The sequence below is a fragment of the Microcaecilia unicolor genome, chromosome 4 (genome assembly GCF_901765095.1).
Source record: "Microcaecilia unicolor chromosome 4, aMicUni1.1, whole genome shotgun sequence".
Classification (NCBI taxonomy): domain Eukaryota; kingdom Metazoa; phylum Chordata; class Amphibia; order Gymnophiona; family Siphonopidae; genus Microcaecilia; species Microcaecilia unicolor.
In genome coordinates, this window is record NC_044034.1 from 247,656,960 (window position 1) to 247,675,349 (window position 18,390).

General features: G+C 39.7%; 1 protein-coding gene and 1 long non-coding RNA gene across 2 annotated transcripts in view; one reads left to right on the forward strand and one right to left on the reverse strand.

The window, feature by feature from the left end:
* Positions 1 to 397: 397 nt before the first annotated feature.
* LOC115469093 lies at positions 398 to 14,272 on the forward strand. Its single transcript, XR_003941957.1, has 3 exons — positions 398 to 408; positions 5,062 to 5,065; positions 14,194 to 14,272. It is a non-coding gene; the product is annotated as an uncharacterized LOC115469093 (long non-coding RNA).
* UBE3A (ubiquitin protein ligase E3A) overlaps positions 5,257 to 18,390 on the reverse strand; it is a 201,939-nt gene continuing 188,805 nt past the window's right edge. Inside the window, 2 exon segments of the mRNA XM_030201384.1 lie at positions 5,257 to 6,915; positions 10,908 to 11,051. Coding sequence (XP_030057244.1) covers positions 6,795 to 6,915; positions 10,908 to 11,051 — 265 coding nt within the window. The 3' untranslated portion in view covers positions 5,257 to 6,794.

Sequence of the window (18,390 nt, forward strand, 5' to 3'; positions counted from 1 at the left end):
GGCAGAGGATAGCACCTCTTGTGAGAAGTCTCTCTTCTCTGCATCCCATTAGTATATCTCCTAGCAAATGTGGAAGACAGGTTGTAAGTGGTCGTAAAGAGAATATGAGCATTTGATAGTAGTCCTTGATTTGATCCACTACTTCCTTTGACCTTAGTGTTAAAGGAATTCTCCCCTTTATAGGGCGTATCTCTGAGCATTTCCTGAAAACTAATGAAGGACTGAAGCCCATTATTAAGGAAGTCTGCAGGCATCTATGCTTTCTGCAGAAGCATTTGATGGAATTTGAAAATCAACAATGAGTTACTCTGGCCATGTGTTTTCTGCACTCCCCTTCCTTGACTGCTGGTCACCAAAAGTCAAAATACTTGCTCTGAGGGAGAAACTGCAGCGAAACATTCCACATAAGTACATAAGTAATGCCACACTGGGAAAAGACCAAGGGTTCATCGAGCTCAGCATCCTGTCCACGACAGCGGCCAATCCAGGCCAACGGCACCTGGCGAGCTTCCCAAAAGTACATTCTATACATGTTATTCCTGGAATTGTGGATTTTTTCCCAAGTCCATTTAGTAGTGGTTTATGGACTTGTCCTTTAGGAAACCGTCTAATCCCTTTTAAAACTCTGCTAAGCTAACCACCTTCACCACGTTCTCCGGCAACGAATTCCAGAGTTTAATTATGCGTCGGGTGAAGAAATATTTTCTCCAGTTTGTTTTAAATTTACTACACTGTAGTTTCATCGCATGCCCCCTAGTCCTATTATTTTTGGAAAGCGTGAACAGACGCTTCACATCCACCTGTTCCACTCCACTCATTATTTTATATACCTGAGCCGTCTCTTCTCCAAGCTGAAAAGCCCTAACCTCCTTAGTCTTTCTTCATAGTGAAGTTGTCCCATCCCCGCTATCATTTTAGTCGCCCTTCGCTGGCATAGAATGTGTTGCATGAATTGGATCATGCAGAGCTGGTAAACTATGCAAGAGGTTAAGCACAGAATTCTAAAATAATTTTCTCCCAAGGTGAATCCTGTTATGAGTATCTCTTTCAGTGGGCATCAAGGAGTGGGCTCTCATCTTCATAGCCTTCCTTAGAGCAGATTCAACAACCAAGGAATGATACAATAGTAGCTTGCTTCTTGAATTCTGGAGCCTTCTAGACTCTGTACACTGAACCTACTTTCTTACTGATAGGTTGCAGTAGACAGGTAGGATCCCCACATTCTTAACTATGAATCCTAAGGAATCTGTAAATGGGCACCATCAGCCTTTCCCTGGGAGGGGGAGAGAGGCCAGAGAGCAAAGTGGGGGGAGGGGGGGGAACCAAGAAACAAAAGGATGCTGTTTTCTTCAACTGAAACTGAGTGATCTCAGCCATTTCCTTGACAAACACTCTTGCAGCCACAAGGCAAAGTATCGTGATAGAAGCCACAAATCACCAGGTTGAATAGTTTAGACCAGAAAAGTCCAGATGCTCAAAGAGGGCATTCATCATGCGGATTAATATCATAATTAAGGCACTTCACACAAGTGGTTACAAGGGAGTTTTTAATTGAAGCAAGACACACAAATCTGACAACTATTGGTTGTACCAATGTGGCTTTCCTCAAATATATTGGTGATATAGTACAATTCAGTACAAAGATGCAGAAGGCATTCAAAATAAAGACCTGCACGGGAATGGGGATAGCGGCATTCCCACGGATATTGTGGGAATCCCCTCTAGGACTGTTAAATTGAAGACAAATTATCTTGGATGTTCCCTACTCAAAAAAAAAATCTGCCATATTTTGATCCATTGTCCACTCAATGGGAGTCCTACATCTATCTGTTAGAATATTTGAATTCAAATACCACCTTTAAACATAAGACGTATCAAAGTAGGTTTAAAATGTTAAAAAACAAAAAAAAAACTTTTCCTGTAGAGTACATGACTTTTAAGGATATTCCTTCAGAAATGGTACAGTTCCATGTTCTGACAATCTTCTGAAAGAAAGGAATGAATCTAGTACAGTATGTTTAGGTAGACCATGACTACCAGGTGCTCTGTTTGAATCAGAACAATTTTTTTTGGATAAACATATGAAAACTCTTACAGCAACTATTACAGCCTATCATTCCAATAAATTAATGTGATGCCTTCATTTCCACTGTGGTTGCTTCAGACTTTCGTTTTGAGGCAAAGAAGCCCCAAAATCTTAGTCTTTTGAGTTTGATGGCCCTAGGTGACATTTTTGAAAAGATGCTACCACAGGGAACATTATATTCTAGCCTCAAGCAGCACATGCAGATTTCATAACAACTGATAAAGGATATCTTGAAGTTGTTGAAGCTAGTCATTTTCCCAAATATTGAGAAAACACCTGATGCAAAAAAAAAAAAAAAGAATTTTTTTCCCACTAAAAAATATTGGTAAAGGCCAATATATAAAGGACAAGGAGGAAACTTCTGGGGTTCTGGCCCCATTAACCCATTTGTGCCCAATGTTCCCATAATAAGCTCCAGTTGGGCACTAACGGGTTAATGATCATAAACTTAATAAGAGATCTCAAAACTAAGGTTATTGGGTAAAGGAAGAAAAGCTGAAGAAAAAAACAAGCAAGCATGCAATTGCCACTAAAGACAAAAATGGACTGAAGTGGTGTTACAGGGTGATAAGCATGTCAGACATTTCATAGATGCTCAAAGAAACCTTAAAATGTTTTTCACCAGAACTGTTTGTGAAACCATCAGTGATAGTGCTTCTAGATGCATCATCTACTTCGGTGGCTAACAAACCTTATTTGACATGGAAAAATATAGCTTAAGTAACAGATCTGCTTCAATTACCTTTTGCCATTATAAAATAAATCAAGTTGTATACAGCTTTGCATCATACTAAAATAACTTTATAAACAACATTTGAAGATGGGATTTGAAAACTTTTGAATGGCTACCCAATCACTAATATTGCCATTTTATATATGGAGACATATTTTCAAATCACTTAGGGCACTGTTTACAAAGGCGTGCTAGCATTCATTAGCACGTGCTGTGTAGACGCCCATAGGAATATTGTGGGCACCTACACAGCATGTACTAATTTTTAACGTGTGTTAATGAATGCTAGCGCGCCTTTGTAAGCAGGTCCTTTAAGACTTACAAAGATATATAGAGCCATATTTTCAAAGCACTTTGGGAGGCTAAGTTCCATAGGTTTCTATGGAACTTTGGGAGGCTAAGTGCTTTGAAAATAAGCCTCATAGTAACCTATGGAACTTTGTAAGTCTACGTGCTTTGAAAATGAGCCCCTTAGAGGTTCATAATACAACAGTAGCACTTATTTATGGAATGAAAAAGACTGAATACATTACACCAATACTGTTGCAACTGTATTGTCTCCCAGTTAAGGTCTGTGTAAAATCTAAACGTCTTTGCTTAGTTTTTACATGGTCATATAAACGCTGACCTGGATTAATGGATACAGTATTATGAAGCATCTCAGATGTTACACTTGAGTCAAACAGAATTACTGAGACTGTCATCATTATCTATGCCTCATCAAGCTCCTACATCAGGGGTGCTCAATGTTGGTTCTCAAGGGTCGCAAACCAGTCCAGTTTTCAGGATTTTCCCAATGAATATGCATGAGATCTATTTGCATGTACTGCCTCAACTGAATGCAACTAGATCTCAATCATATTCACTGGGGAAATCCTGAAAATCCAATTGGGTTGCGACCCTCGAGAACCAACATTTAGCACCCTATCCTAGATATTTTCACGGTTTTTTCTTGATTGCTGGTTGGTTTATGTCATAAAAAGAACTATCGGCCATCCATAAAAAAAACTGAAAACACCACTTTTGCCTAGCTTTTGATTACAAAGGGCCCTGATTAATAAGGTGTGTTAGCATTTTTAATGTGCCTACAATTAGCGCGCGCACTAACCGTGTAGGCGCCTAAAGGGATATTGCAGGGGCATACATGGTTAATGCACATTAAAGACTTTAACGTGCCTTTAACGCGGCTTAGTAAACAGGGCCCAAAGTTTCATGTGTTTTCATTTATGTGAATAATTTTTTTTTTAATGTATGGTTGTAACCCACCTAGAAGTCAAATGATAGGTGGGATATAAACCTATCAAATTAAGGATCACAATATGAATTGTACAAAAGGGAGAAAACCGATTGTAAAAATGTAAAGAGAAATTTTGTAAAATTTATATCAATATTTAAAAAATTATTTTGCATTTGAACACCAGTTCAGCTGCTTGGACTATGGGTGCAATTTCAGAAGCTATGACTCTCAAAGCTAATTAAAAAAAAAAAAAAACCTTATGTAAACTAATTGAAAATATTTATTGTAGAATGTATAATTTACCCTCTGCTGTCCTTAAAAGGAACTTGCTAGACCCCAGCTACAATTACTAATATGTGCTCCAGGTTATGGGCGTCATTTACTACAGATTTTCTTCTGTGTATGTTGAATGCAAGCTTACTAATTAGGCCAGTCATTCCCAAACATGGCCCTGGAGGCAACCCAGCCAGTCAAGGCTTTCAGGATACCCACAATAAATATTCATGAGAGAGATTTGCATGCACTGCCTCCACTGCATCTCATGAATATTCACTGTGGGTATCCTGAAAACCTGACTGGCTGGGGCAACTCCAAGATCAGATTTGGGAACCACTAATTAAGTTCTAAGCTTACATACTTTGCTTCTGATAGCCTTTACATTCAGAAGAAATTGGAAATCTGAAAAAAAAAAATGAAAATTCTGTACCTGGAATAGAACATTTTAAAATTTTGTCCTGCACACCGTGAAACTTTCATTCACACTGTTGTCAACATACTCTCTGCATCTGTGCAAGGCCATGACCCCTGCTTCATTTGATAACCGACTGTTGTGCCTTATTACATATAGCAGGAACACATGCCCACCATCATAGATGATTTAACTTGGGTGTAACAATTCCTGATACCAGTTTCATAAAACACTATTTTACCCCAAAGCCATAAAGACACAATGTTTGGGAAGAACAGTTGAACATTTCAGAAGTTCATCTGCATGCAATAAACAAGGAATGTCAAATGCAAGTCAACGAAATCAAAATTTTGAGATGAAATATGTTCAATAAAATCACAATAATTTTTCATAGACTCATTTAATCGTACTTGTCCAACACCACAAGTCAACTGAAGAATGCTGACACTAAACTGTATGATAACCTAGTTATCAAAACAAGGAAATCATTGCTTTCTTTCACTAAACCATGGTGAAAAAAAATCACTGTTTTTATTCAGCATTAAATTACATAAGTTGTCTGTTGATCTATAACTTGAGAAAATTTAAGAATTTATTAAAAATTCTGAAAGACGGTTTCTCTCCCTCAAATGATTCCAAAAGTATGCCTTTATGCCAATTTCAAAAAAGTCAAGCTGATCTGTCACAGTCAGTTTTAGCAATTGTCAAGGCACAAGCTCAGCTCTGCATACTAGCTATCACTTGCAGTAAAAAGATAAATCAATTATGTTTGAAGATAAAAATACATAATCCCTTTATTTTATTTTGCAACAGATGCTCACATTATACACACAAAAGACCAGGGAAAGGTAAACGCTATTTCTCAACGGTAAAAATTTTAAATCTATCTGATTTTTTATGTAGTAAACAAAAGTGATTTCTGTATTTACTTTCTAAATGCAAATTTGGAATATAAACCATAAATAGGCCTCCGTATTCAATTGTGTGTCTAATTTAGAACTAATAATATAATACTATTTAAAGGTATAGATGCCTCTGCTTCTGAATTATGTTGCAACACTGATCATGTGCCTTGATAAAAGAACGGTTCATTAAATAAGTATAACATGTAGGGAAGACTTTGGATTGTCTATTTAAAATGTCAATGTAATAGGCAATTTATATACTATATTTTAAGTGCACTTCCACTTGCTTCTCATTTAGAATACACAAACATCTTCCTATCTTTCTTGTAATACAATTCATTTTTCCTAGAGCTGTTTGGCTGAAATGCACTTTCCCCAGTAAACTTTAAAAAATAAAGCAAACAACCTCCCCAATATATCTAACGTCAATTCTGTCACATACCAAGAAAGTGAATTTGCTAATGAAACACAATATATCACAAGACATGTGAAGACAACATAGTGAAATGAGAATTTTGTTTAATTTGTTGTGCTGTGACTAATGTTCTTAAGGTTGCAGTTTAATATTCCAAGTTCTACCTTACAACTTTATTGAGTCCAAAATTTTTGCACAGAAACGTTTTGGGGCTAGAACAGCAGTAACTGCAAAACACTGTTTCCATGACTTCAAGTTTCATAAGCATACTTTCCAAAAGTACAGTTCCTGATTTCATTAGATGTGGGGAAAATAGCACATTCTTGAATGTTACACTGTCTACACGTGATGGCAATTTCATTGGGAGAGTACTACTTTTTAAATACTCTAAAAAGGCTCAACTTCAAGCAGTAATAACACAAGCAAAGTGATTTTAACCCTTAAAATAAATATTCCAGAAAACCTCTCTGTACATACAAGTGAAAGAATATGCAATACTTTCACACAAAAAAAAAATTAAAAAAAATAAAGATTTTGTTCATAGAAGCGGCTGAAATCTGCTGTTCCAGCCCAATGTCCCCAGTAATAAGGGAGGCACAAACACAGGTGATAATCTGTAGCTCACTATCTTAAGGTTTTTTTTGGGGGGGGAGAGGCTGGAGGTGGGACGGGGCTATAATTTACTTTCATCCCTTTTGTTATATCCAGGTTTTTGTTTTGTTTTCTATTTTTACAGCATGCCAAACCCTTTGGCATATGTAATCGCCTTCAACAATCTTTCTTTCAGTTTCTCTTTGCTGGAGTACTCCGGAAGCAAAAGGACATTAAAGCATGTGTGAGATGTGGGAAGCCTGTAGAAAGAGAAAAGATAGTATTTTAATAAGGAAAAAAAACCCCAACCCAACATGCATTAACAAACAGATGGTTCTCACCACATTCAAAACAACCCTATCAGTAGCTAAATCTGGTATTATATACCAGCAAGATGTCAATATAAAAGCGCATGTGATGTAAGTATATTCACTATTAAAATGATAAAGAAGTAATTTAATACTATTTGGCTGTTTTCACCCAAATAAGTTTTAGTTATGCGCCTATAATCGAAGTACTCTAGAAGTATCCATACCTAACAATTTCAACAGGGGGCAAAGGATAAAGGAATGTTAATCCATCACATAAAAGTATTTTAGAAAGACTGTCATTGCCCAATATCACAAAGCTCAATAAAATTGGAATTCATTGCAAGTGACTTGCTAAACCACCAAACAAACTATCTCTGCCACCTGTTCCATGAAAAGGCTTGTAAATGGTTACCATGACCACCTGAACTGTTTGCAACTTTACAGGACCACAGCTGACTATATCACTAAGGGCCAGTTTTACTAAGCTGCGACAGTGCACGTTTATTGCCACCAAAGCATGTTCATGTCTGTTAACATTGCTTTTAACACCCAAAACATCATGTGCAACATGCAGCAAAATAATGAGCTATCTTGCAAGCAAATGCAAGTGAAGTAGCTCATTAATACGTAAGAGTTAGCATAGCTTCTGCTAAACCTTTTACCATGTGTTGGGCCAAGAAAGTTGATTAGATCCTAACCTAATAAGAGAGAAAGCCCCAGCACAAATAACTCAAGCAAAAAGACATAGTAGAGGAGTGTTTCCCAAGTTCAGTCCTGGAGTACCCATTGCCAGTCAGGTTTTCAGGATATCCACAATGAATATGCATGAAGTTGATTTACATGCACTGCCTCCATTATATGCAAATCTCTTTCATGCATATTTATTTATTTATTATAACATTTCTACCCCACATTTTCTTAAGAAAGCTCAGGTTCATTGCGGCTTACATAAATTAACAAGCAGCATTACAAGACAATTAATATTAATACAAGAATACAACTATTCATTTTGGATATCCTGAAATCCTGATTGGCAAGGGGGTACTCCAGGACCAACTTGGGAAACACTGTATTAGAATATTCAACAATGATATTCTGCAACAAGTATCCTTGTGTGAAAAAGCAGGTAAACATATTGGTAATTCCAACATTGTCAGTGTGCCAAAATTTCAGAAAATTCCTTGTAGTGATTTTCGACAGCAAAAATAGATGTGTAACATAGCCAACATGAAAAATGTCACATTATTTTTTTGTACTTGTTTGTGTGTAAAGGCACACCAGTTTGTACTTTTTAAGTGGTGGCATTTTTAAAAAGTTTGGATTCAGCCCAGGCAAGTCTGTATTCTTACCACCTTAACCTAAACAGAAAAATCCAAATGTTTGACTGTGAAAGTCCTCAATCATGTAGTAGGTAGCAGCAATTCCCACTTAGTCTTACACTAATCACTATTCTGGGAAAAAAAAAAGTAGCACCTGGCTCCTAGCCACAAGGCTTCCAAATGTGCCATGAGGAGTCAAACACCAACGTTTTCCAAGATCAAGAAATATTATCTTATTCAGGTTCTGCATTAGGACCTACTTTGTAAAGGGAGAGTTGGGCTGCTTGTCAAAAAAAAAATGTCAACATGCAGGAGAGTGCATCTATATTTCCTGTTTAAAATTTGCAATGTTATATGTTGAATCTGAAAGCCAACTGCATAAAATGGAAAAAAAAAAAAAACATCAAAAACCATGGGTAACATACTAATCTAGTTATGCGTGCTCTATGATGTCAAGTAGCTTAGCAACCAAAAGGCTTAATTATTCTGCACTGATGCAGTAACTAAGGACATGCAAATCTGAAGTGCACACAACTCGTGCTGTAACTAGGGATAGGAGATCGGATGCATGCACACATAGTTTGTGTGCTAACGGTAAATGTCTCTCTTCCAATCAGTGCATAAACTCCAACAGGAAGGGAGACATTTTTAAAAACCTGCTGCAAAAAATCCCCGATCTGCCATCTTGGTCTCAGATAACCCTTCCCCCTTCCGATCATCCAATCCCCCCTCCCAAGATGACTTTTGATCCTCTGATCTCCCCCTCCAAATAGGAATAAAAGCCAAGGTGTCTAGAGGACCCCCCCTCAAAACAGCCCTGGTATCTAGTGGTACACGTAAACCCCCCCAATCCTTCATCCCTTTCCCTGAGATAACCCCACCCAAAGCATAGTGCTGGTGTCTAATAGACACCCCCACCCCACCAAAAAAATGGCTTTGGTGTCTAGTAGGACCCCCTCCCTCATGCAGTTTCCCTAACACCCCCCCCCCCCATACACAGTGTACCTGGCATAAGAGGCGGGAGCGATGCCTACTTGCTCCTGCCTCCACAAAGCCATCTTGGAAAATGGTGTCACAAGATTCTGGCAAAAGAAGGAGTAGGGTGGGCTGGCTCTTTCAAGAAACCAAGGGAGATGATAATAAGTCTTTATTAAAGGAACACCAAATGACTTGACATAGCTGCTGTGTTTTAGCGCTTATGCACCTGCCTCAATTTTCAAAGATGGCATCACTGCCTCTTGTCATATAGTTTATAAGTATTTGTTAGACCACTCTGACAAGCAGAGCGGTGTACAGTATTAAAATACAAAATGAGGAAAGCAGAAAGGAACTCCAATAAATAATAGGATAGCATTACACTCATACTAAAGAAAAGGGAAGATCAAGGGGAGGGAGAGAAACCCCCATAGAAGGGGGGAGGGAGTTAGGGAAAGGTCTATTTCCACCCAACCAACATTAACTAACACACTGCTTCTCTATAAGGACTCTGTGTGTGTGTGTGGTGGGGTGGGGTGGGGGGGGGGGGGGGGGGCTCACAAGTGCCACTAGATACCAGAACTGTTTTCAGGGGTCTGGGGTGGAGTGGTAATCTTTTTTTCGTTTGTTTGTTTGGGGGGGGGGGGGCGTGCAGAGGATTGTGGGGCTATTAGCTTTTCTGCTCTGATGCACTGCTGTAGAAGGTCAAGCTAAACCTTCTATGCCTCCTCAGACCTGGTGCAGAGGTTACCCTGCTGTGCTCAGCTTTTGTCCAGCTGCAGAAAATTGCTGCAGGATACCTAATAGCCTCTTTACTATCCACTTAAATAAACTGTGCGCTGGTGCTTAATGCAAGGTTTTGCTTCAACAATTTTTTTTTTATTTTGCATTAGGAAACATTTACTTACTCATAAACCTCTTGCTAACCATGTGTTTTTCACTCAAAACTGCTTTCTGCAGTGACCACTGAGTTGGTCAAAACTAAGACTACTTTTACTGAATCGGCTCCAATAGCTCACTGTAAGAGACTGAATTTAGTTCTGCTTAGGTAACCATAGACTGGCCTGACAAAAAGTATCAGAAACAACCTTTGAGGGATGTAACAATCTGTAATAATCAACTATCAAAATCTAAGAGAAATATAAATTTACAGCCTGATATTCAAAGCATCTTATCGGGGTACTAGGTGTTGCTACCCTGATAAGCAGTGCTGGCCAGGACATACTGCTGAAAATCAGGGTGTTATCCAGACACCATCACTGAAAATCTATGCAGACTGTCCCAGTGCTATCTGGCTCAAGCTGGGAAGGTTTGAGCTGAGCCCAGTGATATCCAGATAAAATAATGTCCTTTTTCAGGTGGCTATCTTGGTAACAGCACTAATATCACCATTACCTGGATTTCTCGTGGCTCTGCCCTTTATTTCCAGATATTCAGAACCAGGAAAACACCCAGATATTGTCAATGAACATTTGGCAGCAGCCAGTGTTTAAAACAAATGCTAATCACTGCAGCTAAATATCAGGCTTTAGTTTTCAGATTCAAGCATAATATCAGCTTGATGTTAACCAGTGAAAACTGTTTTAGTTATACAAAATGTGTTACTATATGTAGGAAATAAAAAAAGTACCACAGAAGTTATTTTACCTGTCAGTATCTGGACCATTTTTGGCTATAATCATCTTTAATTTTCCTAGTCCTCCCACAGGTGCTCTGTCTGTGCCCGTTGTAAACTGCAGAAACAGTCTTCTCTGTTCGTCTGCAAATGAGTGAACTATGTCCCAGAATTCTCTATTTTGATGGAGACACAAAACAAGAATACATATTAATACTTGTAACACACATTGTATAAAACAATGCAACAGAAAGGTAACTGGTTTACAAATGCCATACCAGCAAAGAGAGCAAACTTAATTTTTTTGTGGTAACAACATTTGAGGAATTACATACAAATGCCCGACTTGGCCAAGTTTCGCTCTTCCATGGGCTGCCTCAGGAGTAGAGAATGACACAGAACGGGGGACAGCCTACAGGGACGGGGCAGTGAGAGAGCTTGAGGGGTAAGGGCGGGAATGGGGATGGATCCCATGGGGATGGGGACAGAGCCCGTGGGGATGAGGACAAACTTTGTCCCCATGTCATTTTCTACTTCGAAGCCTGTTAATGAACTGGACTGTTATTTATGTTTCAGTGATGCAGATGACAATATCTTTATTTTTTGGAAAAACAAGCAAACATGTTGGCTACAACTAGCAAAATTTGCATGGGGGATCCTGTACATTCCTACTAGCAGCACATCTTCTAAGAAGACATTTTCTTTTTTTTTTATGTGTTTATTTATAATTTTACAAACAGAACATAGTACTCAAGGAACAATATATCTTGTTACTCATGATACAATGTAAGAATTTTAAATTGCCTATACATAAGAAGCAAGTAAACATAGTAAACAAGTGTCCTCAAATATCTGCCTCGCTACTTTCTCTCCCCCCCCCCCCCCCCTAATCTAAACTCCCCCCACCCCCCTGCGCGTCTGGGAAAAGTTATGAAGTTGTAGTTTGGTTGGCTTTTTTTCCATTTATCATATACTTCCCACAGTTTGTAATATTGAACAATCTGTCCCCTTCTGAGAGCCGTAAGCTTTGACATCAACTGAATCCTGTCCAGTTTTTCCATAACCGACTGGAGCCCCGGCAGACATAGTTTTTTTCCAGGCTGTCGCAATGATCAATTTGCATGCCACAAACAACTAGGTGGCAAAATGATGAGTAGATCCCTGGACTCCCTTCAGCTTAAAGTGTAGTAGACATTGGTCCATGCTGAAGGGATAAGTCACCTCTGTTATCTTATATAAAATATCAAGGGGAACCAAGATGGCGACAGTGTAGGACGCATGGAAGGAACGCTCTCCGCTTGAAATTGAAAAGCTTACCTTTTTCCTCTGAATTATGCCGAAGAGAAAAGGTAAACCAAAGGGACCTCCCCTCCCGAGATTACAACCTCTCTCTTCGGGTCAGCCTTCCATAACAGCGTATATGGTGTCCACTCCGACGGGCGAATCCTTAGCTGCGACTGGGAAGAGTCCCAGCTTGGAGGGCGAGATTTCGCTCAGCCCGCTTGGTCCAGCAACTCCCCCCCCCCCCCACCACAACTCGGCGGTGTCATAGTTCCGAGCGCGGAAAGCAACGGCTCGAAGGGGCGGCAGACCCCGTCGAAGGAAGTGGCGTCAGCGTCTATCGAGGAGGAGGAGAAGAGTTCACCAACCATGGTGGGAGGAGGAATGTTAGCGGAGGGGAGCCGGAATGCTGACTCCGGAGAGGAAACTTCGCTACAAACCGTGGTAATACAGCCTTTGGTGAAACCCCAAGAGATAACCCTGGAGTCTATATGGTCAGCACTTGAGGCCATGCATAAGGTCTGTACTGTGTTTATTTCTGCCTCATTGAATAATTCAACACTAGTTAAAGAAATAAAAGATAACTTTGAAAAAATCTCATTAAAACATAAAACCTTAGAGGGGGACTTGGCTAAAGTACAGGAGCAACAATCGCAGATGGCTGGAGATCGATTGTTATAGAAAAATTGAAAACTTAGAGAACTCTGTGAGAAATTTAAATCTACGTATATTAAATTTTCCTCAGACTAAATATATTTCTGCAAGAGAAATGTTCAATAAATTCTTGAAGGAGATATTTAAATATACAGAACAATCTCTTCCACCATTGCAAAAAATATTTTATCTTGGAGATAAAAAGAAGTTACAACCAGCTTCATCACAAGGAGATCTAGATCAACAAGTTTCCTCAGAGACTTTGGATTTATCGGAGTTCTTAGAGCAATCTAAGGAAGAAATTAAGACTTTTGCAACTATGATTATTACATTTGTGTTTTTGCAGGACAAAGAAGCATTGCTTCATTTGTACTTTAAAAATATCCAACCAGAGTTTATGGGAAGTAAAGTTCTAATCTTCCCAGATATCTCTCGTTGGACACAACAAAGGAGGAAGAAATTTTTGGAATTAAAACAGAGAACTCTGGCGATTAAAGCTTCCTACCAGCTAAGATTCCCCTGTAAATGTTTAGTTTTCTTTGAAAATAATAAATATATATTCTATGAGCCAGAACAATTATGTGCCTTTCTAGATAGGCATGAGATCAAGAATGATTGACCGATAGAAATGTATACTGGATAATTTAAATATAGGACTACCACCTACATATATTTCCTTTTTATAATATAATACTGAACTTCACTTCCATGGATAAAACCTTGGTTCTCTCTATTTGTGGACTATTTGAATCCCAATATTTTTCTTTTTCTGTTATATGTTCCTATTATGCTATATATTTACTTAATATTGAATTATCCATCAAAGATTTATATCTTTGTATAAATGAAAACTAATAAAGAAATTAAACATAAAATATCAAGTACCTCTGACCAAAGTCGACGTGTATGTGTACAGGTCCACCAAATGTGACCCATGTCACCCTTTAAACCACACTGTCGCCAACAGAGATCAGACCCTGATTTGAACATTTTCACCAATCTGCTAGAGGTATAGTACCAACAATATAAAATCTTGTAGCCATTTTCAACCAGTGCACTTGATACTGATACTCGCAGCAGTGATCTGAGGGACTGTGACCACCTAGAGGCTGCATAGGTCACTCCCATTGCCGATTCCCATTTGGATGTATACTCCTCCAATGGGTTGTCGGATGCCAGGAGGGCCCTGTACAAACGTGTAATCCCACCTCTACCTCCCCCCTTTTGCATACTCTGCTCCATGAGGGTTTCAGACAGATTTAGTTCTTCTTCTGCCCGTCTCTTAATAAAGTCTCGTACCTGAAGATATTGTAAGGCTTGCATAAGACATTTTCTATTTCAGGAAGGACTGTGGAAGACTGGAGAGCTAGACTGCATCCTGAGATTGTTGATGACTTACTCATCCACAGATTAAAAAAATCATAACAGTGACTCATAAGGCATATTTCTCCCTGCTAGGGCATGCAGAGGGGGTTGTATTTTGTACCCCTGGACATTTTAACGGTGAATTAGGATTCCTTGGAGTAGTAGAAGTCAGCTATTGTTTAGGTTGGAAGGGTAGAGAGTGGTGGTGGTAGTGGGTGGGTTACTGTTATTACTGTTTTCTATTTGTGATTTATAAACAGTTGCACAGCATATTGTTCCTTTTTATATATTAATAAAAATATTTAAATATAAAATCATGTGTTCGAGGCTTCTGTAGATGTGGACAGAGCCCCTGGGGTTTGGGCAGGGCATAGACACAGAACCTGCGGGGAAAGGGTGAGGACGGAGACAGAACCAGCAGGGAATGGGGTGGGGCAGAGACAGAACCCACGAGGATGGGGATACACTTTGTCCCAGTGTCATTCTCTACTCAGGAGCAAATGAAAGCAGGCAAGTGTGAAAATCAGGAGACACCCAGTCTGATTCTAGCAAACTCTCACCCTCAGCATTGAGTTGTGTTGCGACATCATTCGACACCGAGGGTGAGAGACTGCTGTGGAAGGGTGAAACTTGGCCAAGTCGGGCATTTGTAGGTAACCCCTCAGGTGTTTCTCTTCAGAATGGTTTATGTTCTGGTTTGCTCTAACTTTTCCAGTAAAAAAAATGCAAGCCTCATATCTTACAGAATCAAAGAATTAGGTGTGTGCTTATGTATATGTGGGGTGTGTGTGTGTGTATATATATATATATATACACACCCCAAATATATAGCTAAACAGTTTTGATTACTGTCAATTCTTGTTCCATTAATTCAATTCTTGTTCCATTAATTCATACTAGTAGCCAGGACTTGTAGGTTCTTACTAGTCAGAACGTTTGGACACAAACAGCATTCTACTCTCGTCAACTCATGCATCTTCTTCACACTCGAGTTGGTGAGACATGGCAGGCATTTTCAATATGATATCTAAGTCAGACTTTGAATGTTTTGCTCAAAATGCCAAGAATCCGAACAGCAATTTTCAAAACAGCAAAACCTTTATCTTTTTTTACCCCCCGAAAATGGCCACTTGCTAGATGTTTTTGTGCTCTCTGCGTTTATCTTTTTGGTTTATTAAAAAAAAAAAAAAGTCCAAGTGAAAAACACACAAATTCAAGCCATTGGGATGTAGAAGGAGCCAGTATTCTTAGTAGTCTGGTCACACAGACATCCCAGCAGAGCAGTGGGGTATCCTAGGGGGGCACTGCAGTGGACTTCACATAAAAGGCACATATCTCACCTTTACCCCCTTGTATTTTATAGGGAGTCCCTCAAAATCCACCAAAAACCTACTTGTATCCAGCTATACACCACTACAATAGCCCTTATGCCTGCAGGTGTCACCTCCTATATGTGGGGGTAAAGTAGGTTTTTGATGGCTGACACTTTCCACCACAACTGAAAGAGTGGGTTTTGGGCATGGGTCCCCTTCTACACAGTGCACTGCACTGAGAACTAGGTTATTCCTGGTACCTGCTTGCTGCTCTAATAGGACTGGCCATAACATCTGAAGCTGTCAGAGGCTGGTATGCACTGCTTCTTTCACATCTTTGGAGGGTGGTGGTAGGGGGGGGGGGGGGGTCAGTGACCACTGGGGGAGCAAGGGGATCATTCCTTTATTCCTCTATTGCTCATCTTGTTATTTTGGGCAACTTTCTGTGGCTTAGTCTTTATTAAAACAGGTCTAGCTCAAAATGTTTTAGTCCTGGACATTTTGGTTTTGTTCTATTATGGCAGAAAAACATACACGTGCTAGGAAATGTCCTAATCATGCCCCCTTGTGATTTGGATGCACTGTAGACAAAATGCATAGATAAATGTCTGCAAAACAGGTTTCAAAAAATAGCGATTTGAGTGTTTTGGCAAGCAAAACATCCAAATGCTGCTTTATGCCACTTTTTAAACTTTTTCTCTTTTGAAAATGAACCCCAGTTAAGAGCTGAACTCAGCATAACAGCTTAGCTTGTTTTTTCCTCCAGGAAGTGATCTGAAGAAACTGAGAAGTCATATAGGCTTTGTAGCAAAATTCAGTAGGGATATCCATTGGTTAGCAGGCACCAAATTTATTAAAGCATGCTAAGTCAATCTAATTTACAAAACAACATGCCTTACAAATTTTAGTTAAAAAAAAAAAAAAAAAAAAAAAGACCAGAAAATTCTTTAAAAACCCCAATGACCCAAATTTATTTGCCCTGTGCACATTCCTACAGCTTGACAATAGGACTAATTGCTATTGAAAACAGTGGTAAAGGAAAAAGTATGACTTTAACGGATAATTTTCTTTTCTTTAGACAGAGATACCATTCTGCACAATTGAATGTTATCCCTTCCTACCAGCACGTGGAGGTAGAAAAAACTGAATTCTACCAGTGACATTACCAATATAAGCTGTGGTGCACCCTGGAACAATCCAGTATGAATCTGCCCAAGCAGCAGACGGTACCTTTTGTAACACACCCGTGCCCCATCAATTACTGCAGCTGCAATGAAGTCAAGCGAAGAAAACACCACAGAGTGGCACTTGCTACCCTAACTATACCATGATATAGCCATATCACAGGAATCCCTTACAGCTGCCAATCACAAAGGGAATTTTTCTTTTTTTGAAGAACTGAAAAGGAAGCACAGAGCATGAGGTCTTCCAAGGGTAGGATTACAGAACAGCGATGCTGACTAAAGAAAAGAAAATTATCCAGTGAGTCATTAATTTCTCCTTTCTTAGAATCAGCTCCACCGTTATGCACAACTGTGATGTACCGAAGCAGATCTATTGGGTGGAGAAAGACAGCTCTTCAAATCACTTAGGGCTCCAGAAGACTGATGGACCAGGCCGCCTTCCTGCTCGACCAGGATCCTTGGATCACCCAACCCAGGCAGTGAGCTCCCCAACCAAGGAGACTTGCATCCATGGTAACCACAACCTACTAAGGGAGATCCAGAGGAACTCCTCTCATCAAGTGAACTTGACTGTCCTGCTGTGCCAGTCTTTCCTTGGATGGGAGAGGCAGTGGATGATTAAAGTCCTGTGAGGCCAGAGCCCACAGTGAAAGAGGGCCCTCTACAAAGGGCACATGTGAGCTCTTGCCTAAGGCACCACCTCCAGGGTCACAACCGTGGAGCCCAGGAGCTGCAAATAATCATAAGTACATAAGCATTGCCATACTGGGAAAGACCAAAGGTCCATTGAGCCCAGCATCCTGTTTCCAACAGTGGCCAATCCAGGTCACAAATCCCTTACAATGGGTTCCAGGAGCTCACACAATCTGTGCTGCAGCACACGGAGCTTCTCTGCCTGCTCTTCTACAAAAAAACATCATCCTCCTGGCCATGTCGAAGCAAATCTCAAGATACTCCAGGGACTGATACGGTACCAGATGGTTCTTAGGCCAGTTCACCACCCAGCCCAGAGATTCCAGGAGGGAAATAACCTGAGAGATGACCCAAACTGGCCTCTGCAGCCAAGTCAGCCAGAATGAGCCAGTCGTCCATGTACGAATGAACCCAGACGCCCTGGCACCAGAGGTGCACAGCCACAGCCATTACCTTGGAAAATGTGTGCAGTGCCATGGCCAAGCCAAAGGGTAAGGCCCTAAAGTGCTACTCCAAAACAAAGAAGTGCTGATATCTCTCGTGGTGAGCTGTGATAGGGATGTGGATATAGCCCTCCATAAGCAAAGTACGGCACAGATTTGTGATTTCTCTAAGGAAATAATCAGAGGCAGACAGGATAGAAAGCGTAAGAATGAGCTGTTCTGGCATATCTATTTGAAAATAAAAATATTACTCTTGAATATTTCATATGGTTATTAAACTGCAGCTTTCCGGTACTGTTAATGGTGTACCAAATAGCTTGTGCTGCTGCACAGAATTGTGTTGTATCCTAGATGAGTCCTCCCTTGTCAAGATTCTTTTTAAATAAAATAATTTTAAAAAAAGATGCATTATAACATTTACACATGCAGTACTTTTTCTAGAAACATGTTCTTTTAAACAAACTTTCTAGTGAATGTATTGTTCCTCAATAACAAATTACCAATAACAGAAGGTGATAAACTGAATTTATGTGGTATTTTTGAAGCCAGTCAATTGGGATCAGATATAATAAGCAATTTTTA